The sequence below is a fragment of the Anguilla rostrata genome, chromosome 9 (assembly GCF_018555375.3).
Source record: "Anguilla rostrata isolate EN2019 chromosome 9, ASM1855537v3, whole genome shotgun sequence".
In the NCBI taxonomy this organism is placed as follows: domain Eukaryota; kingdom Metazoa; phylum Chordata; class Actinopteri; order Anguilliformes; family Anguillidae; genus Anguilla; species Anguilla rostrata.
This window is the reverse complement of record NC_057941.1, coordinates 38,207,598-38,222,478: the sequence shown is the minus strand read 5'-3', so window position 1 is coordinate 38,222,478 and position 14,881 is coordinate 38,207,598. Positions and strand designations below refer to the sequence as shown.

Sequence of the window (14,881 nt, the reverse complement as noted above, 5' to 3'; positions counted from 1 at the left end):
GTCAAACACGTTTGACAGATTGAATATTTGCCGGTTAGGGTTAGCTAGCTAGTCAAATGGCTTGGTAGCCGAAGTTGCGAACTGTTTTAGCATAGGCTACTGGACTACCAAATATAGCAAGCTGATTACGCTTTCTGCCAACTAATTATTTGGTTAAGTAGGCTAAAGGAAATAGTAAAAATGACTCGGCTACCGAAAAACTTCAGAGAACGATTATTGTATGGTCGTCTAGTGCAGGTGTAAATAGCACACCCCATAATGAAATCACTACGAAATGGGATGCCTGCATTTTCTGACTTCGCACAGGTGGACCGTAGTCGGACCCACAATGTCAAGGCCAAGAGGCGCCACCTCCCACCCCAGTGACCATAGACTGTAGCCCCTACATGTTGGGTGAAGGTATATGATCATGAGGACAAAGCCATTTTAAAATCGCTCCATTGGGGGCGCGATAGTGCCAATGCTTGGACCCCTCCCAACGCCGCTTGCAGCTTTAATTTATATTGAATTCCTTAGCTGTGCTTCTGATGGTTTTATTTTCTAGCTTCACCTTTCTTGCTGCACTTAACATGACATCTGACCCTGTCTGGCCTTTCTCTGTTTTCTTGATGAATGTCCTCACCATCTTTCTACCTAAAGAGACCTATAGAATTACCGACATATAGAATGGAATAATTCATAAGATTGTGACATCAATCATGTGTCAGGGGCTGGTTGTCACAAGTGACGACCAGCCCCATTAGCACAGTTTTGCTACATGGGAGGCTAGTGACCACATGGCTTAAACTAGCTAGAAAAAATATTATTGTAAATGTAGCTCTCATTCTCATCAATCTACACACAATACCCCATAATGACAAAGCAAAAACAGGTTTAGAAATTTTTGCAAATTTATTCAAAATAAAAAACTGAAATATCACATTTACATAAGTATACGGACCCTTTGCTATGACACTCAGAATTGATCTCAGGTACCTCCTGTTTCCATCGATCATACTTGAGATGTTTCTACAACTTGTTGGAGTCCACCTGTGGTAAATTCAATTGATTGGACATGATTTAGAAAGGCACACACCCGTTTATATAAGGTCCCACAGTTGACAGAGCAAAAACCAAGCCATGAAGTCGAAGGAAATGTCCGTAGACCTCCGAGACAGGATTGTGTCGAGGAACAGATCTGGGGAAGGGTACAAAAATATTCTCCAGCATTTAAGGTCCAGAAGAAGACAGTGGCCTCCATCATTCTTAAATGGAAGAATTTTGGAACCACTCTTCCTAGAGCTAGCCACCCAACCAAACTCAGCAATCAGGGGAGAAGGGCCTTAGTCAGGGAGGTGACAAAGAAACCGATGGCCACTCTGACAGAGCTCCAGAGTTCCTCTGTGGTGATGGGAGAATCTTCCAGAAGGACAACCATCTCTGCAGCGCTCCACCAATCAGGACTTTATGGTACAGTGGCCAGACGGAAGACCCTCCTCAGTAAAAAGCACATGACAGCCCACTTGGAGTTTGCCAAAAGGCATCTAAAGGACTCTCAGACTATGAGAAACAAGATTCTCTCGTCTGAGGAAACCAAGATTGAACTCTTTGGCCACAAGCGTCACGACTGCAGGAAACCAGGCACCGCTCATCACCAGGTCAATACCATCCCTACGGTGAAACATGGTGGTGGCAGCATCATGCTGTGGGGATGTTTTTCAGTGGCAGGAACTGGGAGACTAGTCGGGATTGAGGAAAAGATGAACGGAGCAAAGTACAGAGAGATCCTTGATAAAAACCTGTGCCAGAGCACTCAGGACCTCAGACAGGGGCAAAGGTTCACCTTCCAACAGGACAACGATCCTAAGCACACAGCCAAGACAATGCAGGTGTGGCTTCGGGGCAAGTCTGTGAATGTCTGTGAGCAGCCCAGCCACAGCCTGGACTTGAACCCGATCAAACATCTCTGGAGAGACCTGAAAATCGCTGTGCAGCAATGCTCCCCATCCAACCTGACAAAGCTTGAGAGGATCTGCAGAGAAGAATGGGAGAAATACCCCAAATACAGTTGTGCCAAGCTTGTAGCGTCATACCAAAGAAGACTCAAGGTTGTAATTGCTGTAGGTTGTAAATGTAATAACAATTACATTTACTAGGCAACAAAAGCACATAATACAGTATATTTATTGATTTTCTAAAAGTGACAATGGTCAAATTGAACACTGCGGAGTGATAGGAAAAGTGTTCTAAGTTAAAGTGCTCTATCTTACACCCGGCGCAAAGTGGCGCCAAGCGCAATGCAAGTGTCTTTGCTAGTTTCAGACCAACGCAGTTGTCATTTTCCCATCCAGCGCCCACGTTGTTTAAATAGCAAATGCACTTGTGCCCATCTAAGCGCCCATGGTCTTAAAATGAGGTGTGGTCAGTTGCATTGTTGGCACATTGCTATCTTGAGGCAGCGGAAATCGATTGCGCAGTTGACCAACAAAAACCTGGTCTTAAGTCAATGGCGCAGTATTTTACTGTTATTTTAAGGGCACATTATTAAGATAGTAATATGCGCCTACATAGGCGGGTGCACAACGCGCGATATTTTTTAAAAATACATGTCATAATGGTTAGTCATAATATTGGTAATATAATATTAATATAATATTATATAGCCTATATTAACATAATATTCATAATATAATTATTGGTGGAATCCTGCTGTTGCCGTAGATGGTCTGCTTGCGTGCTTTCACTTTGCGCACGAGCCGATCCGTTTCCTCTGCAGAGAAGCGTTCTTTCCTACTACTTGGCCAATCCGCCATTATAATAGCAATCCACCAAAGGTGCAAGCGCACCTGGCTTTTAAAGGGAATGGGAAATGACACTCTGATTGGTTTATTTCATGTTACGCCCAAAACACGCCTATGATTAATTAAGAGACTAAGTCCAACTCCTTTGAACCATGCTCCTTACTTTGCACTCAGAGTATCTGCCGTTAAACTAGCAAAAGTGGATTTGGACACGCCCTAAATGCACTTGCGCCATAAACCGTGCGCTTAGATCGTTAAAATACAGCCCAGTAACGGTCAGTATTCAGAAATATTTTACTGCAGAATGCCCAAAGTGACCAAGCAGAATTGAGCATTAAACTAGTGGGAAAGGACTATATTATCCAACAGCCACATTGGAAAGAAGTCACATGAATTGGCTGATACTGCTTTATCACAATTATTTTTTAATATGATTTTTTAAATATTGCGGTAAAGAGTGATGATTGTGAAGTTGGCGGCAGGCACACTGATTATTTCCAAAGGCTAAGTTCACTTGCTCTGTAAAAAATAAAAAGGTTCCGCCTCCAGCTACAGTACAATATTTAAAAAATGTTCATTCTTAAAAAATTTTAAGGATTATTTGTTTGAATACAAAACAATTTAAATCTGGTTTGATTCATTTGCATGTGCCATGAAACCACCAAGTACATTTGATTGAATCTTGTGGAAAATTATTAGTTTCTGCCAGCATCACTGCTTGGACTCAAAATTATGCATTGGGAGGATCTTTGTTCAGGTTTAAGTTAAATTGTTATCGAGAAATGGTTTTCAGAGAATGTTCAGCAAACACATGCTAAAGCAAGCCTAAACATAAGGACCATAATATAATATAGTGAAGACACATAAGATGCTATGGTTTGGCATTAACACTGGAATAAACAGTAGGTTTTATGTACGGAGTTTCAGTTGGCTGGTATTACCTGTAGTGAGGAGGTGGAAGTTCATTGATGACATTCTGAATGTGCTCTAACTGAACATGCTCCTCTTGAACTGAGACTGCATCCTGCACAAAGTTAGAGAAGATATTATTTACTATACAGAACAAACATTTCTTCATTCTATAATTCAGGGTCACAAGCCCCTGGATTCAGACAAAACAAATGTTAAAGTAAAGTACCAGTCCATTAAAAAAGTTAATTTAGTTACCCTATGATGACTTGGTCAGGACTGAATTCTGAAATAACTATTGGAATACGGAGCCACCGAATAAAAGATTCAGTGTTTCTTGTGCAGTCGTTTATATTTCCAATATTAATTTTATTAACATCTTCCATTTAGCCAATTAGCAGATAATCTTATAAAGACTGATTTACACAATTGCATACAGAAATATAGACAAGAGAGAAAGAGCTTATTAAGTCATTAGGGTCGCAATCAATAGTAGCAATTGTAATGGGATTCCCAATCTCCATGCAACAAAGCGGACACTCCACCACTTCAACTTCACTGCAGCCCAAATGACAGAAGTTGGAAGAACCAAGATGAAGACAAATTAACTGATGGCCTTCTGGTAAATGGCTTTATTACCAGGCCAGCTATGGTGACTTTTATCCTTGGAGCCATCATGTGACCTTTTCATGATGAGCAAAATACCAACACTTCTCTGTCTGGGAAAACCAGACCTTGCAATGTGTCCTCTGCCCTCAGGATCTACCATGGTGTGAAAAAGTTGAATCTGTTGTTATAGACTGTATCTACCAATTATGCCTGTGTATGTATAAAGAAAGAAAAACATTTATGTTAGGAATGGGTACGTACGTACGCATGTATGTTCCTAGATAGGTGTATCAATGCAAGAGTCCATATATACATTATAAGGCCAAAGGTATGTGGACACCCTCAAATTAGCGGGTTTGGCTACTTCAGGCACACCCATTGCTAACAGGTGCATAAAATCAAGCATACAGCCATGCAATCCCCATAGACAAACATTGGCAGTAGAATGGTCATACTGAACAGCGTAGTGACTTTCAAAGTGGCACTGTCATAGGATGCCACCTTTCTAACAAGTCAGTTCATCAAATTTCTGCCCAGCTGGCACAATGAACTGTAAGTGCTGTTTAGTGGAAACGTCTAGGAGCAACAGCAGCTCAGCCACAAGACAGTAGGCCGCACAAGTTCACAGAACGGGACCGCCAAGTACTGAAGGTCGTAGTGCATTAAAAATTGCCTGTTCTCGGTTGCAAGACTCCCTACCGAGTTCCAGACTGCCTGTAGAAGCAACGTCAGCCCAAGAACAATTTGTCAGGAGTTTCATGAAAAGAATTTACATGGCCGAGCAGCCGCACAGAAGCCTAAGATCACTGTTACGACCCTTCTAGGGGTTAAGGGTGCAATATTTAAATGATGTTTGGCACCGGGAGATGTAACTAAATATATAAGCTTTCTTGTGAGAACAATGAGAGACACACAAGGCGGACTACGGTGAAAGGGATTTTACTGTGTGGGGGGATCTATTTACAAGTATTTACAGACATTTCCAAACATAAAACACGCCAAGACACACAACCGAGACCAGTAAAAAAAAAAGGGAGTGGTACCGAAAATAACAAACAAATACCCTAACTACGAATTTGTAATATAACTAACCAATTAACAATACAGAAAACAAAACTTGTCTCACTAACCTAACTGCGACCAGCAGTCATAAATACAGGGGGCGACACCACCACTAAACTAATGTGCTTAGACAGAGCCCTTACCCTACGTGTCAACACGTGTATAGGGGCCCCCGGAACTTACCTAACACTGGTCTCTGAAGTGAACCAGGGCGGACGAAATTTTAGACAACACAACTCTCTCAAATAACACACACAACCTAGCATTTGCCCAAACACACAGCACAAATGAGGAAACGGAAGGCTCCTGCAGGAACGAAATGGGGATATTTTAAATTGAGAGCTGAGGCATGATTGGAGGAGACATGATTGCAGGAGGGAGTTGATTGGCGGATGGGGGGGGATGAGCGGGAGAATTCTGATGATTGACAGCGGGGATGACCAATGGGAATAACGAAGGGCGGAACATGGACTCCTGCGGAAATGACAGCAACCGAGAGAGAGCAGAACGAAAGAGGGGAGAAAAACGCACGCCCGCGTCTCACACGCGAACGTAACAATCACCATGTGCAATGCCAGGCATTGACTGGAATGATGTAAAGCACACCACTATTGGACGCTGGAGCAGTGGAAACACGTTCTCTGGAGGGATGAATCACGTTTCACTGGCAGTATGATGGACAAATTTGAGATTGGCGAATTTGTGGCAACAGTCTGGGGAAGGCTTGTGCTCGTTTCAGCATGACAATGCCCCAGTGCACAAAGTAAGGTCCATAAAGAAATGGTTTGCTGAGGTTCGTGTGGAAAAACTGGACTGGCTTGCAAAGAGCCCTAACCTCAACCCCATTGAACACCTTTAGGAATTGGAACGCCGACAATGAGCCAGGCCTTATCGCCCAACCTAAGTGCCCTCCCTCACTTATGCTCTTGTGGCTGAGTGGAAGTGAATTATAGCGGGCTAATATAGCAGTGAAAGGGGGACAAACTCCATATTAATGCCCATGGTTTTGGAATGAGATGTTCAACAAGCACATATGGGTGTGATGTTCATACTTTTGGCCATATAGTGTATTTAAGGAATGAGATTATGTGTTGGAGATATGTGGACATGTTTGTTCTAAGGTTGATGTATGTACCCAAATGTGTGGATTATGAATAGAGGATTTGAAATTCATGGTTATCTGAAAGTATAAAATAATAGTAAGAGGGGCCACTGCCTTTGACTTATACAGGGGAATATGAAATATAGGCAGAAATAATAGAGTCAATCAGAAGAGCATGCAGTCATACTAAGTCTATTCTTTGCTGTCAGCTGTTTTGCGAGTTCCACAAGTTCCACTGCGCCTGCACGGAGAGGAGTGGGTGTATAATTACCATGCAGCCCCCCTATTCCTATAGGAGAAGGGTCTGTTAGTGGCAGTAGGGGGCCAGACCACTGGCCAGGTTAGACCTTGAGTGTGGAAAGCTTGACTGGGAGGATATTTAAGGGGATACCAGAGGAACACTTGAGATCTGCTTTTCTCCTGGTAACATAGTCCTCTCGGTGTGTGTTCATCTTGCTTTGTAAATAAAATGCTTACCTTTTAGCATTGTTGAAACTGCCTATCCTTGGTTATTGCCATATTGTCGTTTGCATGACTCAGACAGCTACATGACTACAAGGTAGGCTCTCAGGCTACTATTACAGGCTTTGCCCAGCCACAGGCTTGCTCTGCCGACCTGCAGCTGGGTACTATTGTTGCTCAAGCAAACAAGCAAGAAAAATGAATTTGACTGTCCATAGTCATTTAAGTTAATATTCTGTTTATAACTTTATTTCCTTATAATTTGAATATCAATATTGCATATCAGAATGTTCAATACGTATGTTTATTCACGAAAGGGGAGCCATATGGATTTCATGACAGCAGATTTATAGATTTTTTTTTTTTTTGTATAATGACCACTGTCATTATGTCAGCAGACATACCACCATGGACCCTGCTCCAGCCTAATGACTGAAGCTAAGCAAGTGTGGGCTTGGTTAGTACCAGGAAGGGAGACCTCCAAGGCAAACTAAGTTGCTGCTGGGAGTGGTGTTGGTGGGCCAGCAGGGGGCAATTTTCCCTCTGGTCAAAAAATACCCAATGCCCCAGTGCAGTGATGGGGACTGAGTTCCTGACTCGTTGTGGTCATTACAGATTCCACGACACTCTTTGCAAAGAATAGGTGGTTCCCTGGTGCAGACAAACTTATCCAGAGCAACTTACACAACTTTTACATTGCATTCATTCACACAGCGAGATATACTGAAGCAATGTAGGTTAAGTACTTTTCTCAAGGGTACAATGGCAGTGTCCTCCCTAGGAATCAACCTGTGACCTTTAGGTTACAAGATCAGTTCCTGTTCTTACCCTCTCCACATCAGCTGATGTGTTTTCACACATTGATGGTGGCTGAGATGAGTTTCCCCCTGATTACTTTAAAGCACTTTGAGCGACTGAAAAAATACTATATAAATGAAATGTTTCACTATGCCATTTCCAGTGTTCTAGTGTTCTACTTTTTAAGTTACTGTAGCTACCTTGCAAACGGCACATCTACCAACATACAAACAATTAGGAGTTCTATCATGTATACAATAAGTCATTAACCCCTTAGCGCACAAGCCAAATCTTGCCAATCCTTGCCCATTTAGGGGGTACCCTATTTAAAACTTTATAACTCCAGATGTGAACGCCAGAGAGACTTGAAAATGGCTTAAATGAAGCAAGACATTTGTACAATTTACAATACAAATACAGATTAGTTTATATTCATAATTTTGGAAGACATAAAGTGCCACAAATGCAATTGTCTAGACAAAAAATCAAAAATGAATTAGCAATTTTTTAGATTGCAATGAAATACTGAGAAATTGTATATATATACAGCAGGTTAAACTATACATGTGCTAGATCAAAAACTTCTTTTCCACAAGTTCATAAAATCTAAGGGTGGATATGTAGAACTATTATAGATGTATGAAACAAAAACTAAGCAGCATCTCCAAATCTATCCAAAATGTCTAAATTATGCATTGCTGCAAATCACAACATATTCACGTATTTCACTACAAATCAACTGTTTTGACTCAAGAAACTCACTATTGCATCATTTTCACGTGGGAATTACAAGCTTTCAGTCAGTACAGTGGTCTAAAATATCTAGGGGTGCAAAAACATATCCAAAATTTCTCCAAAATTGAATAAAATGCTTTTGTCCATTATAAAGCATATAAATGAGGTTCTTATGATGGTGTAAGATGAAACATTGCTATCAGATCCAAAACTATTGTCACACAATGCGGTACAGTACCTAAATGTGTAATAATTAACTATTGCATGTGTTTCTATACTCTGTTCTGTATGTTTTCTTTTATGGGGTTGGAACAACATGAAAACAATTTTCAACCGTCCACCACGTTTTGGCAATGTTCCAACTCTTACCTCATCACTGTTGCATGCTTCACAAGAACTATTACACTACTAACTAACACTTACATTACAGTGTGAAATATCCACATTATGTAATACCACTAACCTATTTAAACGCACTCAATTTCAAAAATAACGTCTATAACCAAAATATTTTGAGCAGTAATACTTACATAGCGATGATGAAATCTATGTTCAGTAGTTGGAGACAGTAAATCAATTGATACTGTTCTATTCGCTTCTATTTTCCTCCAGAAAACTATGTCAGATAGGTCTATCAGTAAACATATGGCTTAGCTATGCCCAGAAGTCCTCAATAATAATAGTATTTTCCAAGAAATCGCGAAAAATCGTTGACCATGTTTCGTTAGGTGCAGCATCTTTTACTGCTACCACAGAGTGAATGTGTAAGTGAATGCGATGATAAGAAAATGTTTGGTTACGCTGACCTATAAACCCTATTCCAAAAGCAAAATTAGACATGTTATAATGAATTGTCAATCAAGCCAGACTGTAATAAAAAGGGCGACAACGCGGTAAATAACACGTGTGGTATTATGCACAGCTAATTTGGAAGATACCCAGGCATCACAAATGCGCCTATATTTCACAAACGGATTGTCCAAGACAATATATGACCACTCAGTCTCAAAAGGGACATCTCTACGTGTAAAACCAATGCTAAGGTTGTATATTTATTCAATATTTAGTTCCAGATATTGACTGTAAAATGACATGGTATCATTCTTTAAAAACTTTTTCTTGTTTATTTCCTTATTTAGTGAGCAGCGTTTTCACTGCTGTCTTGGCATATCTTAGGGCTATTGTCGGGTTTATCTTGTTGCTATGACGGAATACAATTTTTAGTGGTGAAAGAATATTTTTATGAATGCAAAGATAGACAATATTGTCCATTATGTCATGGGTGGGGGGTGTAGTTGCAAATGAGACTGCAGGGAGAGGGTGCCTGTTAAATGAATGACCAGAGCGAAACTCTAAACTAAAACAACACGTTTCTGTTTTTAACTCATTTATTGCAATAGCACCAAATGTCTGAGTTCAGTAATCTCAGCACGCCAGCGTGCTGGCCACTAGGGGCATTGGACTAAGCGGTTAAGTAGCAGTCTTGATCTAAATGTCAATAGACATAATAAGTTTTAATAACTTTAATAACTTTTTTGCCAAACTGTTTTGAAATTATAGTTTTTGTGAGAAGGCACGCCCACTGAAAATTAGTGATGGAGGAGGAAACATGATGGTCTGGGGCTTTTTGCTGGATACAGAGTTGGTGACTTGCACAGAGTGACTGGCACCCTGAACTAAAAGGGTTATCACAGCATTTTGCAGCGCCATGCAATACCCTCTGGTCAAAGCCTAGTTGTTCAGGGGTTCATCCTACAGCAAGATAATGACCCAGAATATATCTCCAGGCTATGTCAGAACTATCTAAGAAGAAAAGAACAAGATGGTAGGCTTCAAATCATGGCCAGCACAGTCTCCGGACTTAAACCCCATTGAGCTGGCTTGGGTTGAACTGGACAGAAGGGTGAAAGCAAAGCAACCCACAAGTGCAACATATTTGTGGGAACTTCTGCAACAGTGTTGGGAAGATCTTTCCGAACAATATTTGATTTCCATTGTAGAATGAATGCCACGAGTGTGTTCAGCTGTTATCTGCAAAAGGTGGCTACTTTGATGAGTCAAAAAATTTGAATAAATTGTGTTAAACAGAACGATTCCATGATTTCTTTTTAATCTCCAATTGTTTATTTGTTCTAAGCTTTAATTTCAGAGTACGTTGAGACAACTGTGTAAATTTAAATAAAAACTGGAAAAATGGAGGTGTTCTAAAACTTTTGACTGGTAGTGTATATCAATGCAAGTTACAAGCAAATCGATCACCTTCAGAGAAGTTGTCATTTAAGCATACTTCAGAAAATTCATAATAGCAAAAAATCTAACCATACTCACTTTAATAGCTTTTTTTATTCGGAATGAGGAAAGGAATCCAAAAACACTAGCCCCATCTTTCTATGATAATTGGTTCAAAACTTATGATTGTTTAAATATTGGTCATCTTCACTGCTTGGATAATAATAATAATAATAATCAGAAGGAAAACAATAGGGCTCCAGCAGCTTTTCTGCTCAGACCCATAAAAATAGCTGCAGGCAGTGACTCCCTGGTCCAAGCAGCATCTCAAGAGTTGCCAAGCACAGAGACTCTATGAACATGGTTGGACCATGTTCATCAACTTATGGACATCTCTGACTAAAAATTGATTTTTTAAATTAATTTTTAAAAATATATTTTGATCTGTATAGATCCAATATGGTTAGATTGAGCTAAACCATTATGACTGGAGTCTTGATCTAACTGTCAATGTGCGTTCAAAGTTTCACAACTTTATGAAAAACGTCTAGATTCCGTCTATCTATCTATCTATCTATTTGGGCTTTAGCTCACTCAGAATTCTGCTCTCGTCACATGTTCATTTGTATGAGACAGCCATTGAGATTAAAAATAACCGGAGACAGCTTTCGCTTCTCAGTGCCATGTACTCTTATGGAAGCTGCTCAATGACACATGAAACCAATTCATGGATGCTGCCATGTTTGACTATGGGGCATTTTGGCACCAGAGCATGTGCAGGGGGACCTAAACTAAATGCAATGTACATATCTAGATTCCATCTATATTTGAGCTTGTGCTCAGTGGGAAATGTTCTCTTGTTGCAAATTCAGTTCGCTACCGCGGTGAGAGATCTCCCCGGCAGAGGCAAATTTGCATATATTTTTTTGTATTTTCACGGGACCTTTTTTTGTTGTTTGCAAAAATCCACCAGGTGGCAAATGTGAGCGCTCAAAACTTTGAAAAATTTCTGACAATTTACACATCAATCGACTCACGAGCAAACTAGAACACTGGCTTGTGTCAAATTACCGCTGCTCTTATTTTAACAGGAAAGGAGAGTAAATTTTTAGCGATAAGCTGTAAATAGGGACATATACCGTAAAATCTTATGTGTATTTCAGTGAAATGTATGTCTGTAAACAGTTATTCAATTAACTTTGTGGTCAGTCAGTGAAACTTAACAATAGCCTAGTCAGATAGTTTTGAGCACAGTCTAACGTCATCCCTTAGTTTCACTTACAGGGGAGAGTGTTAGGGTATAAATGGTTTGTACACTGCTGCTACAGTCACCATTTGAAGACTGTAGCCCTATACCAAATGATTAATGTAAACGAAACTGGTCACATGCATTGATTTATAAGCACACACATTGGTCTGTATAGTTGGCTATTTGTTTTTGCTATTTAGTTTTGTGTTTGTTTTCAATACATAAATAGGCTATAGACAAATTAATTAAAATGTTCATTTATTTTATGCAAGATAACCTAATCTTTGTCGAAATGGAATGGTCTATTGTCAATGAGATAAATGCACCGCTTTGCAATGCTGTGCAATGTTTGAAATAAAATTTTACAGTGCTAGGCTAAATATTTTCTGAGAAAATTAGGAAGATTGAAAAACATTGTTACAGACTCTCCCCAATGCACTGAGTCGCATAGCTACTGGCTAACATTAATGCAATGCAACTAAGTGCTGAACGTTTCATAATACAGAGAACAATAATTAGAAACAGCTTCAGTGGCTCAGAATGGTTAGGAATTCTCAAAACTGATCAAGTGACTCACTGACTCTAACTCAGAGAAGTGTTTCTTGTGATAGGCTAGTTGAACGGATAGCATATCACTTCACTGCTAGCTTTTGAAGTTTACTGGTTGTACAACCCTGCATCATGCAATGCATAGCAATATTATCACATCATAAAAATGCATTACAGGGCTCGACATTGATGGTAATTCCGAGCTACCAATCCATCACAAATGGACAGTTTTGGCTACATCTTTTTGCTAAGTGGTTGTCGGCCAGGTCGGTTCAACATTACCAGTTCCAGTTTCTTTTTATTAGGTCTATAGAGTTCAATGGAGTGACGCCAAACTGGCAGGTCAGTTCAAGGACATTGCAGCGTAGGTATGAACGCATTTTCAGGTTCATGATTAAAATGTTGGACGTGTGACATTTTACAATTGTGCACCTGTTGTTCCCTAACCTAAATGCAAGCATAGCATCTAAAAACGCAACTAAAAGCACAAAAGGCACAATTACGACTTCACTCTTCTCTCACAAAAGAGTTGATTGGGCTTGTAGTGGCAGATTTTCAGTCTATGTTTCATTTTTTAATTAAGCCACTTCTCTCAACGTGGGAAGTAGAAGGGTTCTGACTCGTATCCATAGGCTATACACGCCAAATTATCTACATGCTATGATGCAGGCTACTTACTCAGGACTCCAGGAATAATGTTGATGTTGTTTTATTTTTCAAGTTCGGCAATCATCAATCCAACAGGATCAGTGACTCAGTAGGTAAGTACATCATTCTTTGTCTAACAGTCTTTGTTTTCAGTAACAGAACAGGCTAGGATGACGGTCAAAAAGTTGTATGCTTCTATACTGCGTGCACCTTGTCTCATCACTGAATCATTAACTCTAGGTTCTAGGTTTCTATACATGCGCAGTATAAATATCTAAACTAACCAACAAACTATCAATATATAAAAACTTAAATCCTCTGTTCTTTCACTATATTCACTTATGGACAAAATACTAAATTATATTATACAAAAAATAGAAATCTATTCAAAATATATTTTCACTGGTATTGGCTCTTACATTTCCAGCCCCTAATTAGAAGGCATGCAGACTGACAATTACTCAATAAACAAACTAGAGCCAAATAAATTCTCCAAACATAAAGCATTATCTTATCAAAGCTAAGCAAATATCACTATTGAAGTATGGAACATGTACAGAAAAACACTACAACATGAAAACTCAAGTGCCTATCTCACAGATGAGGCACAGCTTGTCCACAGGTCTTTCCAATGTGATCGTCTTTGTCTTGACCAGCACATGTTGAACAAGACCTTTTGCATCAGGAATGATCTGAGTGACTCTTCCCAACACCCACAAGCTCTGTGGTGCTGAATTGTCCATGATCATGACAATGTCTCCTGTGGCCAGGTTCTTCTTGATCTGAGTCCACTTTTGACACTCTTGGAGCAGAGGCAGGTACTCACACACCCATCGCTTCCAAAACAAGTCGGCAAGATATTGTACTTGCTTCTACCTTCGGTGTGCGTATGAGTCCTCTTTCCTGAACAGTCCCAGTGGCATGACCGGCTGTTTCTTCATCAGTAGTAAGTGGTTAGGAGTCAATGCCTCAAGATCTGAAAGATTGTCTGTTGATGTAGTAAGTGGTCTGTCATTCAATATTGATTCCACTTTATTCCAATAGCAATGTTTGTAGACATTCATCGCTGACTGTTTGTTCCATCAGCACAGACTTCATTATCTTCCTCACGGATCTAATCTGTCTCTCCCATATTCCTCCAAAGTGAGAACCGGCAGGTGGATTGAACACCCACTGTATTCCCCTTTGCATGAGTGCATCTTGTATTTTCGACTGGTTCCACTGTTGAATGGCTCCTCGCAGCTCAAGTTCAGCGGCAACAAAATTAGTTCCATTATCTGAGCACATAACGGATACTTGTCCCTTTCTGCACACAAAGCAATGGATTGCATTCAGGCAAGAGTCAGTGTCCAGTGTGTGCGCTACTTGCACTGCTCTAGTCGTGAGGCAGGTAAACAGTACACCATATCTTTTCACAGTGCTGCAACCCTGTTTCACATCAAATGGTCCAAAGTAGTCAACCCCTACGTTTGTGAAGGGTGGTTTGTCAGGTAACAGTCTGTCTTGCCATCTTCTGTCCTAGAGCCTTGCCTATAAATTTTCTGCAGATCACACATCTTGACAGAAACTTCCTCACTATTGAGTTCGCTGAGGGGATCCAATATCTCTGACGCAGTTGTGAGAGCATATAGTTCCTTCCGCAGTGTCCGATCTTCTCATGAGTGTCTTGCAGAATCAACGTAGTGACGTGCAAGTCCTTCGGGATGATGGCTGGATGCTTCACATGCTCCGGCATCGCAGACGCGCAGA

General features: G+C 40.3%; 1 protein-coding gene across 4 annotated transcripts in view; it reads right to left on the bottom strand.

Annotated features, from left to right (window-relative positions):
* arhgap31 (Rho GTPase activating protein 31) overlaps window positions 1-14,881 on the bottom strand; it is a 217,053-nt gene that overhangs the window by 117,758 nt on the left and 84,414 nt on the right. For 3 of the 4 annotated variants that reach the window (XM_064352060.1, XM_064352057.1, XM_064352058.1), the window contains one exon: window positions 3,722-3,804. The exons of the other annotated variant lie outside the window; for it this stretch is intronic. In XM_064352060.1, coding sequence (XP_064208130.1) covers window positions 3,722-3,804 — 83 coding nt within the window. The remainder of the gene's footprint in view (window positions 1-3,721; window positions 3,805-14,881) is intronic. 4 annotated transcript variants of the gene reach the window in all.